At 53.3% G+C, this 11,642-nt stretch overlaps 1 protein-coding gene across 1 annotated transcript; it reads left to right on the forward strand.

The window, feature by feature from the left end:
• The first annotated feature begins 5,963 nt into the window (after positions 1–5,963).
• Prrt1b (proline rich transmembrane protein 1B) lies at positions 5,964–9,925 on the forward strand. Its single transcript, XM_026778752.1, has 3 exons — positions 5,964–7,071; positions 7,912–8,055; positions 9,202–9,925. The coding sequence occupies exons 1-3, from the start codon at positions 6,499–6,501 to the stop codon at positions 9,349–9,351; spliced, it is 867 nt and encodes a 288-aa protein (XP_026634553.1). The 5' UTR covers positions 5,964–6,498; the 3' UTR covers positions 9,352–9,925.
• Positions 9,926–11,642: the final 1,717 nt, after the last annotated feature.

Consider the following 11,642-nt stretch of genomic DNA (forward strand, 5'->3'; position numbering starts at 1 on the left):
TGGAGCCTGTCCTGGAACTAGCTCTGTAGACCAGGCTGGTCTCGAACTCACAGAGATCCACCTGTCTCTGCCTCCCAAGTACTGGGATTAAAGGCGTGTGCCACCATCGCCCGGCCTCTTTTTTAATTTTTTTTTGAGACAGGGTTTCTCTGTAGCTTTGGAGTCCGTCCTGGAAGGTGTTAAGTAGATCAGGCTGGCCTTGAACTCCAGAGATCCACCTGCCTCTGCCTCTTGAGTGCTGGGTTAAAGGCCCGTGGCACTACCACACTTTGTTCTTAAATAATACTTCAGCTGGGCGGTGGTGGCGCACGCCTTTAATTTAGTCTGGGCTGCTCTCCCTTCTCTCAGGGACGGTTTGACAAGTCATATCTCAATAAAGCTTCATTTTCAGGGACGGTTTGACAAGTCATATCTCAATAAAGCTTCATTTTCAGGCCTCATTGCAGGTCTGGCTGGTCTCACTTTTATAAACTTTAAACCAATAAAGTCTTCTAAAGAGAGTAACTAAGACGTTGTGTTTGTGTACGTCTGTGAGTGCAGTGTCTGTAGAGGCCAGAAGAGTGTCAGATCTCTGGGGCTGAAGTTAGTGGTGGTTGTGAGCTATCCTGTGTGGGTGCCGAGAACCAAACTCCCGTCCTCTCCTAGAGCAGCAAGTGCTCTTAACCTCTGGGCCATCTCGTCACCCCTCCCTTTTATTTCTAATGTCTCCTTTTAGTTTAGGGGCTTCCGGATGGAGTGGAAGAGCAGAGCTTGAACCCCATACTCAGCTCCTAGAGTTTATTTCCGTCTGCAGAGGTCAAAGGAGTTTCTTTGTAAACTCTAGCAGCCACCTCTCTTTATCCCGCGTTTCTGTCTCACAGACCTTCAAGGCCTGGTCAGTTCCTCCTCAGTTACTCGGTCCTCTCGTTTTCCTCTCTAGCGAGTTCCCGAGTTCCGGAAGAGCTCAGCAGCTGGTCTGATTCCGGAACGGTAGCACCTGGCTTTGATCGGCCTTTGTGATTGTTTCCTCTTGTGTCCGGTATCTTTGAAGTATGCAAATCTTATCTGAGAGTTTCCTAAAGGTTCAAAGCCTATGCAAAACTTGGTTTTGGGAGGACTCGGTAAACGGAGACGGCCTGTGACTGGGAATTGCTTTGGCATTTGTCTCTTTGGGGGAGCTTCAGATAAGAGGTTTTGGTATGCGGAAATTGACTCGCTAACGGTGTAAACTGTACAACAATAAAAGAAGCCTTTCGCAAAGCTACAGTTAGCTCGCCAGAGGCTGACTCCCTGAGGCTGCGAAGGCTAAAATTCTCCCGAGACCCTGTTTCTTCTATGGACCCGCATGAACAGAAAACCTGACACAACATTCCTCCTCGTAAGGGAACATAGCTGTGAATACACATAAGGCGGCCAAGCGTGCCTGCGTCGCGAGTGTGGTATTTTCAGGTGACTGGGTTCGGACCTGTTGGACATTCTTTAGCCTGGTGCATCTCGGGAAGAAAGTTAGGCACCAGTTGTTCTAAACCTCAGCTCTTAGATGAAATCTACACTCCTGGCTTCTCTGGGGCAGGGAGCGGGAAGCTGATGACTTATTCTATCTTGCCTTTGCCCAGGTCTCCCCTTCTACCTATGTTTTTTTCTCCGTGCTCTACCCATCCCTGTGGGAATTGCACTAGCCTCCTGCCAGGCCTATTATTTTTGACCACTCCCCTCCCCCGCCCAACATCCAGGTCCCGCAACTCCGCAAAGGGCTCACGAGGCTCCAAAGAGCGGCTTCTACCCTCGGGGTCCGCCGCAGCGCAGTCTGACCCAAGCCAGGAGGATGCAGGGTGGGTTGCAAGCGCCAGGGCGCGAGGGAGCGACGTGTTGACACAGTCGTGGACAAACAAGGCGGTCAATTATTAACCTGTCGCTCTGCGGGCACCAGGAAACCCGAGTCTGCACCCTCAACCGAGTGGGGCGGACCCAGACTTGAGACCTGGAGCAGCGCAGCCTGCGAGCACTCACGCGGATCCATCCATGGAGGCAGGTAAGGGGCGCCGGGTACAGGGACTAAGCGCAGAGACCGAGGGCGCAGACAGGAGCGAGGTGACATTGGGAGGATCCAAGAGGCTGCGGCGGAAAGTTCAGCAACTTTCGCTCTTTCTTGCATCACTGCGGGACATCTGGGGAAGGATGGGCCCCTGGTAGAAAGCCGGTGTCCTGGCAGCAGCAGGTGGCTCTGCATTTCCCGCCCAGACTCTCCTGGTTGTGTCCAGTGTGTGCTTGCTTTGTTCACCAACCCCAGCCCAACCAGGCTGAGGCTCCTCAAGCAGGGTGACCCAGCAAGGAGGCATGCAGAGCCGTAGGTTGGGAGAGAACTAGCAGGCTAGATCAGAGAATAGAGAGGCAGGTGTGGATGCTCCCTGGTAGGGTCCCATCGCGGCCACACATCCACATCCAAGCAGAGGATCCCGGGGAGCCCTAACCGCGTCCCCGCGCTCACTCGGGAGTCCCACGGGCATGGGTGTTGCCAGGACCCATGCAGGGTCGCGATCAGATGCGCCGGGTGCCCCTCGCATCCTCTGTACCTGCTATAGAGGATGCTGGGGTGACTAGCAGAATTTCACTGTGCCCCGCCCCCTCTAGATTATCCCTAGCCTTGGAAGAGCACCAACATCTCCTCTGTCTCGGTTGGACTGTCGCCTCAGGGGCTCGGGTGTCGAGAACTCTAGAACCCCAGGCCACAGAGCCAGGCGCAGCCAGTGGATTTATTTACTCGGAGGCCCCTATCTGCGTGCCATAGGGCCAGGTATTTGCTCTGGCGGGATCCAGGGAAATTGCGGTTTTTGTTTTGATAACTGGGTCAAGGGCCTGGCGTTTCTGCGACCGCGTACCGGCTCCTTTCGCAGTGACTTTAAGTAGTTGAAGTGCTTGCTGGGCCCTTGGCTCCCTAGTCTGTGTAAGGAAAATCCTTAAGATTGGGGAGGACTTGAGCCCAGGGCCCTGACACCTGCTCCCTGTCATAGTTAACACTGCTATTGCCTTATTTTATAGCTGGTGGAAAGAGGCCCAGGGTCCCAGGGCCCGTGTTCGCACCTGCCCTTAGGGCCAGCTCATCCAGGCGAGTGTTCCTGGGACTGACCGGCTGGTTCCGGAGTTACCTACCCGTTGTTTGTGTTCTGTCCAGGAGCAGGTTTGCCCTGGTTCAATGGTGGTGCTAAGGATTTCCCTACAAGAGAGGGGAGGAGCTACAACGTGCCAGTGGTGTGTGTGTGTGTGTGTGTCTGTACATGTTCATGTGTGAACTAGTGGGTTCACAGTAGGCAGAGAGGTCAGAGGGGGGACTTCCGGTTCTGCCTTATTCCCTTTAGAGGGGATTTTTCCCCCAGCCTGGGGCTTTATCCGTCCCCACAGCACTGAGGTTTCTGGTGCACACTTCCTCTTCCCACCGACTCCTGCTTTTTCTGTGGGTTCTGCGTATACGAACCCAGGTCCTCACGTGTGTTCAGCAAGTACTCTTACCCACTGAGCCATCCCCGAGCCCTGTTCAGGTGACTTTAGAAAACTTTTCCAGGAGGCAGAAGCAGGCAGATCTCTGAGTTCAAGGCCAGCCTGGTCAACAGAGCAGTGAGTTCCAGGGCAGCCAGGGCTGCACAGAGAAAGCCTGTCTCAGAAAAAAAAAAATCAAAAAACAACTAAAAACAACAATCAGCCCCCCCCCCAAACATTCCCATCCCTTCTTCCCTCTCTTCAGTATTGAGGATCCCATGAGTGCCGTGAAAGACCCCCTGAAATGGGGAGACTCACTCAAGTCTCGGGATATCATGACCCCCCAGGAACTTACAAGAGACCGTCCTTGCTGCAATCACCGAGGTTTATTGACAGGACAGGAACCAGCTCGCTGGGGCCGAAACTCATTTCCCAGGCAGGGGTAGAGAAGTTCAACCCCGAGTAGCTGGGAGAGGGGGTATTTAGGGGAAGAAACCACAGCCCAAAGGGGGTAGGGAGGGCGTCATTGGAAAATTCCAAAAATAGCAGTGATCATTGGAAAATTCTGAAAATACCCCACAAGGGGGTAACTCCCCATTTCTCAAGATTATTCTCAAGATTATAATCTAACTTTATGGTCAGCTAGTTCCTGGAACAGAGTCACTGAACTGGCTAATGTAGATTTTTGGTTCCTCTCTCCCTGCTAGATTTTTGGCTCTATTCTTTCTGCTAGAGGGGTCTGGATTTATCCGGGTCTTTCAGCCTGGCAAGCTCTTTATCACTGAACTATGTCCCAGCCTTTAGCAAGTTTTCTTAAGGTTTTAACTCTGAAGTATTGTTCAAATACACCAGACCAAACATAGTAAAAATGTGTGTTGTGATCTCTTCAAATATTAGACTCTCAGTTCCAGGCTATCTGGGGATACATAGTGAGAATTTGTCTCAATAAATGAAATAAATTCAGATAATTTAAAATTTAGTTTAAAATAGCTACTTGGTTCCCAAGTGTGTTTCTCTTCACCTTGTGGAACATGGATGCTTTTTCTTCTAATTCCAGTGTCTGGGTACCAGAGATGGGATGTGTTAGTGTTTTAATTGTGTGTGTGTGTGGTTTTTTTTTTTTTTTTTTTGAGACAGGGTTTCTCTCTGTAGCCTTGGCTGTTCTGGAACTCACTCTGTAGGCCAGGATGGCCTCAAGCTCACAGAGATTCTCCTGCCTCTGCATTCTGAATTCTGGGATTGCGCCTTTAGTTCCAGAACTCAGAAGGCAGAGGCAGGAGGATCTCTGTGAGTTTGAGGTGCATGTACAAGCACTAGAATTCCATAGTTCACAGTGGAGGTCAGAGGACAATTTGCAGGAGTCTTTTCTCTTCTTCTACCATGGGTGTCTTGGGGATTGAACTTGAGACCCAGCAGCAAGTTCTACCATGCTGAGCCATCCAGCTGACCTTTCTTTTTGTTTTTGAGATAGGGTCTCATAGCCCTGGCTGGACTTGAACTTGCAGCAGTCCTGGGTGCTGGGATTGCAGAGTTTGTTGGTCCCTTCCCTCTCTTTGGTTTTCCTTGAAGAATGCTCACATGGTTGCAGTTCTTCACAGTGCAGATTATTCGGCTTTGGGCCTTTGGTGCCGAGGCTGTCAGTGTTGCCTCTCAGCTCTGCTGTGATTCCCTGGCTCCAGTGATTACGCCATACTCAGCTTGAGTTCACCCTCTGTGCGTGACTTCTCTGTGGTCAGCTCATCTCTCAGGCTTCCTGTGCTAGTGCGTGGGTCTGCCTCTAAACCTATGCTCAGGCCTGCATTAGATTAATTCTAGAGTGTCAGAGCACCCCTGATTGTTCAGGACTTGGGGTCCTCCAGGACCAGAGAATCCAATGGTGGCTGAGCTCACAGGCAGTGCTCAGGAGTCCAGCATCTCCACTCTGCTCTCCCCGCGGGATCATTCCTTTATCCTGGACTCAGGGCCTTGAGGAGCAGGGAAGTGAGGAACCTACTTGCTGTTTTCACTTTCAGGGACCCTTGATGGTTTTCGTGATTTGTCTCAGGGATTGGAGCACTTGGGCTCGGGCTTGAGAGATGGCTCAGGGGTTAAGAGCACTTGCTGCTCTTGCAGAGGAGACCCTGGTTCAATTTCCAGCACCCACACGACAGTACACAACCATCTGTAACTCCAGGTCCAGGGGGTCCAACATCCTCTTTTGACCTCCACAGACACTGCATGCATACAATGTACAAACATACATGCAGGTAAAACACTCATGCGTATACAAATAAATGCATTTAAAAAAAGTCTGCTTAAAGCACTCAGCATGAGCCGGGCGTTGGTGGCGCACGCCTTTAATCCCAGCACTCGGGAGGCAGAGGCAGGCGGATCTCTGTGAGTTCGAGGCCAGCCTGGTTTACAAGAGCTAGTTCCAGGACAGGAACCAAAAGCTACGGAGAAACCCTGTCTCGAAAAATTAAAAAAAAAAAAAAAAAGCACTCAGCATGAACTTTTCCATCATGAACGGTTTTGTCCCCTATTCTTTTCCCAAGAGGGAGGCCGTAGGTCAGCCTCAAGCATTATCTCTGGAGCTGTCTGCTCTGATATTGGAGTCTCTCGCTGACTGTTAGACCATCAGTTAGGCTAAGGTGGCTGGCCAGTGAGCCCAGGGATCTGCGAGTCTCCACCGCGGGGATGGCAAACGTCTGCCATGATTTTTGTGTAGGTTCAAAGAATTGAACTAAGGTTTCCATGGTTGCACAGCAGACATGTCACCAACAAATCCGTCTCACCAGCCCTGGCGAGACCACTGCTAAGAGCTGAGGCGTCAGTATCAGTAAGTCCTGTACCCTTGCATCGTGAACTTCCCTTCCTTCACGTTCAGAACGTCTTGGTCACCCTGAGAGCTGACCCGCTAACATTACTGAGCACACCTCCCCAAGCTCTGGCGACTCAAAGACACGGTGTTTTAAGTTCCAACTTGTGCTTTGTCGATGTCCCCTAGGCCAGAGAAAGTGTCAGGTTCTGCCTAGGTTCAAGAGGAGGCATCACCGAAGGAACCTTATGGGGCAGGGTGATGGGAGCATTGGAACCCTGGCTGCCAGGAGGGACGCACTGGGTCCCCTGCGCTCTGGGTGCAATTGGGCTCGGGGATCAGCAGCCTGGCCTCACAGGCCTTTCTCCCCAGGTCCCGATGCCAAGGGGGGAGACAGCCCCGCAGTCCCGGAGGACCCTACCGTCGCCGAGGACACGCGCAACCCCTTACAGCCGGCGCTCCCGCAGCTCCCCCGCCGCCCGCAGCTGCTAGATGAAGACGCAGGGCCGGACGAGGACGGGGCCGTGGCCGCAGAGGGCAGCGAGCCCGCCCGGGGGGACTCAGAACCCGCATCTACGTCGGGCGATCCGGGACCCGGGTCCAAGGCCACCAGTGGCACCGTGCCGCCCATAGGCTTTGTGGGTGAGCCTCCGCCCTACGCGCCGCCGGACCCTAAGGCAGTGGCGCTGCTCTACCCGCCCTTCCCGCAGGTGCCGGTGCTGTTCCAGCCCGCACCCGGGCCCGCTGCACTCTACCCACCGCCGCCTGGGCCGCTCTTTCCACCCGCGGCTGCTGCCGGAGCCTCCTTCCCTTTCCCCGCGGTGAGATCACGCCCCATGGCAGACCTACACACAGGTGGCTAGAGATTTCTCGAGGTAGAGAAAAGCGACAAGCAAGGAGGATTCCTAAGGATGAATAGGAGCTGTCCAAGAAGGACACTAGGCACAGGTTGAGGGGTGACCAAGCCAGGTGCTCTGGGAAGGATGGGTTTGCTGTGGTGGCAAGAGGAGTAAGGAAGGTGACATTAGTGATGGCGGCCCCAAAGTGGATGTGAGGTGATTGCCTGATCGAAAGAAAAATAATAATAAAAAGACCCCCCCCCCCAAAGACAGCGCTTCTCTGTTTAGCCCTGACCGTCCTGGAACTTGGTCTGTAGACCAGGCTGGACTCAGAGAGATCTGTCTGCCTTTGCCTCCCAAGTACTGAGATTAAAGGCAAACACCACCACTACCTGGTTAAAAGAAAACTTTTAAAGACAAGGTCTCATGCAACTCAGGCTGGCCTGGAACTCACTTTGTAGCTGAGACACCCGATTCTGTTGCCTCTGCCTCCTAAGTACTAGGATTACCGAGGCACAGGCCTGTAACTCCAGCGGCCACAGAGGTTGGTAGATCCCTGGGTCTTAGCCCAGCCAAGTCTACACAGAGAGGCCCTGTTGATAAAAAGGCAGGCAGGCAGTGGGTTGCCACTGCGGGGGGCAGGTGGAGGCCTACACAGCTCCCTGGCAGGATAGGACATTGTGGTGGTTGGCCCTGGACTAGGCTGTGTGTGCAGGGCAGAGATGAGAACACTCCAGAGGCCGGGGTGGGTGTGAGGAGGGGTAGGGGGTGGGGTCAGCCCCACTTTCCCTGGTTTTTCATGTAAGTAGTTCTGCCCCACAGTATGGCAGCCCCATGGCCGGCGGGCCTGCCCCCATGCCAGTGGAGCACAGGCCTCTGCCCAAGGACTTCATGATGGAGTCAGTGCTGGTGACCCTGTTCTGTTGCCTTCTCACGGGGCTTATAGCCATCGTCTACTCCCACGAGGTAGGTGACCGGGAGGGACACAGCTGAAGGACAGGAGCCTCTGCCCCTGCGGGGACTCGTAGGTGTCCTACACAGCAGCTAGCAGCTGGGAAGGACCCAGGAAGAAGCCCCATTGTGGGGCCTAGCCTTTCTTGTCTGTTTACCTCCTGCTGCTTGCCTGTGACCCTCTTTACTAAGGATCTGTTCTGGCAAGTTCTAAAACAAAACAAGGTATAAATGATTGATGAGGGCCAAGGTGTTGCCCAGCCCTGTTGGAGTATTTCGGCAGCCTGGAGTCTGCATACCCATCCAGCTGCCTCGGCTAGCCCCTCTGTCTAGCTGCCATCTGCCTGCCCACAACTCTGTCCTGCTGCCTCACAACTGCTCACCGGTTAATTCATCTCCCTGCCCTCTCTCCCTCCAAGACACATCTATCAATTCAGCCTCCCGCCCTCACCCATCCGTCACCTGTCAATTCATCCACCTCCTTCACCGCCTTTTTACTGACTCACCTCCCAGTTTCTATTTCCCTGCCTCACTCCCTGTTCATTCTTTCATTTGCACGACTGTCCGTCTCTATCCATGCTCTCTCACTAGTACCTCTCCCCGCCCCTCCTGCCTCCTGCTTTTCCCTCCATTACTGTGCATGTGCCTGGCTCCGGCTCAGGCCTGGGGGACTCACAAAGGTGCCATGACATTCTGTCTGACGGAAGGCAAGCCTTGGGTTGGAAGCTGTGCTTGCAGCTAACGGCTTGGCCTTGCTGGAAAGAGGGGGAAGTCTCAGTTCAGGTTAGCATCATCCAGGACTGAGAGGAGCAAGCAGCTCAGAGATGGGACTGTGGGTTTTGACTTCCCCACCAGCTGTGTGGCCCAGGGAGGTCATTTAAGTCATTTCATGCCACCATCAGCAAAATGGGGTGCAATGAGCCCCATTTGAGAGCTGCTATGAGGTGGCATGAGAGAAATCTGAGGGCATTCCTTAGTGCTAGAGGGACCTCTGCCACCATTCCCGCACCTCAATGAGCTGTGGGGGTGGGTACTGAGATTCCCAGACTGGCAGTTCTGGCTTGTGGCATGGGCCTGGTCTTGAAGCTGTACTGGTGGGATTTGGGGTGGGTAGAGGGGTATCACTGTTGATGCATCCCACCCTGACCTGTCTCATTACAGACTCGAGCAGCCCTGGGCAGGGGTGACCTGGCACAGGCAGAGGAGGCTTCGAGGAAGGCCCGCTCGCTCGTGCTCTTCAGCCTGCTCTTCGGGGTCTTTGTGTCAACCAGCTGGGTCATCTATGTGGTGGTGGCCCTCTACCTCCCCTGAGCCCAGGACTTGCAGGCCAGGCCGTGCCCTTTCCGTGGACCCTGATTCCTCGTGTTGCTCTCACAGGGCAAAGGGGATGTGGGCTCAGAAGTCCTGTCCGCGGGTGGCCCACTGAGGCCTTCGGTCGGATCCACATCTGAGGGACACAGGCCCTTCTTGGGATGCCCGTCTTCACCTTCACTCCTGGAGAACACAGAAGACTACTGTTCCCACTGTCTTCAGAGCCTTCCAGACGACGTGGCCATCTCCAGCCCAGCTCAGGGATCTGGCTCTAGTTGCATGCGCTCTCCCTGGGAGAGCGAAGAGGAGAATTCACTTCTGCTTCTCTCCCTGGGAGTTCCTGCCTGCTCCTGCACCCTTGCCCATGTGGGGAGAGATCAGGGCAGTTAGTAAGAAGCGACAGAACTTCCTGTCACTACTTCAGAGAACACCGCTACTTTCTGTCTATGGTCTGAATGCAACTGAGTCCCCAGCTCCATTGCTTAGCCTTCTCCGAGCTGTCTGTCTGTGGCTCACACTTCAGCTCCACTTACACAGGACGCGTTTCCCGAGATCCACTTTTCTAAAAGTTTCTTCTCTCTCTCTCTCTCTGTTTTTTTTTTTTTTTGGTTTTTCGAGACAGGGTTTCTCTGTGGCTTTGGAGCCTGTCCTGGAACTAGCTCTTGTAGACCAGGCTGGTCTCGAACTCACAGAGATCTGCCTACCTCTGCCTCCCGAGTGCTGGGATTAAAGGCGTGCGCCACCTGCCTCTGGCTTCCGCTGGCTACCTGTCTGAGGTTTCCATTTCCGCCTTTCCCTGCCCCAGCTTCCTGCTCATTCTTCTACAGTCACTGGACGAGGCCAGCCGAGGGTTGAAGATGGTTTGCTCAGTTCCCTGCATGCACAAAGCCCCGTGTTTCATCCCTAGCTCTACATAGATGGGCCATGGCAGTGTGTGTCTGTAATCCCAGAACTTGAGAAGGCACAGTTCAGGGACAGCTCTGGCTACACCAAGAGCTGGAGGTAAGCCTGGGCTACGTGAGACTCCCTCAAAAATAAACAAAAGGTGCTGGGTGATGGTGGCACTGCTTTTAATCCCAGCACGCAGGAGACAGAGGCAGGTGGATCTCTGGGAGTTCAAGGCCAGTCTGGTCTACCGAGTGAGATCCAGGATAGGACAGGCTCCAAAACTACAGAGAAACCCTGTCTCGAAGAAAAAAAAAAGGTAGCTGACCAGCTCCAAATGTTACAGAGAAACCCTGTCTTGAAATACAAACAAACAAACGGGTCTGTTAGGGATGGCTGTCAACTGGGAGTGCTCTCTAACCAGGCCACCCTGGCACTAAGCCGGACTTTAAAGCATGGACAGCTCTCTCTCTGTCTGTCTGTCTCTCTGTCTCTGTCTCTGTCTCTGTCTCTCTCTCTCTCTCTGTCTCTCTGTCTCTGTCTCTCTCTCTCTCTCTCACACACACACACAGAGGCTGGCCCTCTGGGCCCTGCTCCTAGTAGCCAACAGCTCCTAACGCCCCCTCCAGGGGTGGAGACTGGAATAAGGAGTCAGCAGTGAGCCCTGTAAAGATCCAGAACACAGGGCTGTTCTGGAACCAAGAACTTGACCTTCAAAATGCATGACAGCCACAAAGAGGACGAAAGGATTTTTTGGGGAGCTGGTAGATGCCTCAGAGGTACCTCATAGCACCCAGCAGCCAATGACACCATTCTCAGGCCTTTTATTTTTTATTTATTTATTTTTTGGTTTTTCCAGACAGGGTTTCTCTGTGGCTTTGGAGCCTGTCCTGGAACTAGCTCTGTAGACCAGGATGGTCTCGAACTCAAAAGATCCACCTGCCTCTGCCTCCCGAGTGCTGGGATTAAAGGCGTGTGCCACCATCGCCCGGCTCTCAGGCCTTTTAAAAAAGTCGCTATGGCACAGTTTCTAGAAGGCTGTTCCTTTGGTGGGATCAGTCACCTGGGGATGCTGTTAAACTGCAGGGGGCCTGTAACTGCAGCCTGAAGCTCTGCATGACTAATGGGAATTTGCCTCTTCTGCTGCTGCTTCAGAATACCTTGAGTGGTGATAAATAAAACTGTCAAGATTACCTGCGTCAGGATTTCAAGATCCAGTGCCCATTAATGCTGTTGAGGGAGAGGCTCCTAAGAAAACAGGAAAGTGGAGTCTGGAATGTGAGAAACAGACGGCTCAGCACTAAGTGTGAATATACAGCTATAGCGGGGGACATCCCAGCACTAAGTGTGAATACACAGCTATAGTGGGGGACATCCCAGCACTAAGTGTGATTATACAGCTATAG

The sequence above is a fragment of the Microtus ochrogaster genome, chromosome 4, assembly GCF_000317375.1.
Source record: "Microtus ochrogaster isolate Prairie Vole_2 chromosome 4, MicOch1.0, whole genome shotgun sequence".
Classification (NCBI taxonomy): Eukaryota; Metazoa; Chordata; class Mammalia; order Rodentia; family Cricetidae; genus Microtus; species Microtus ochrogaster.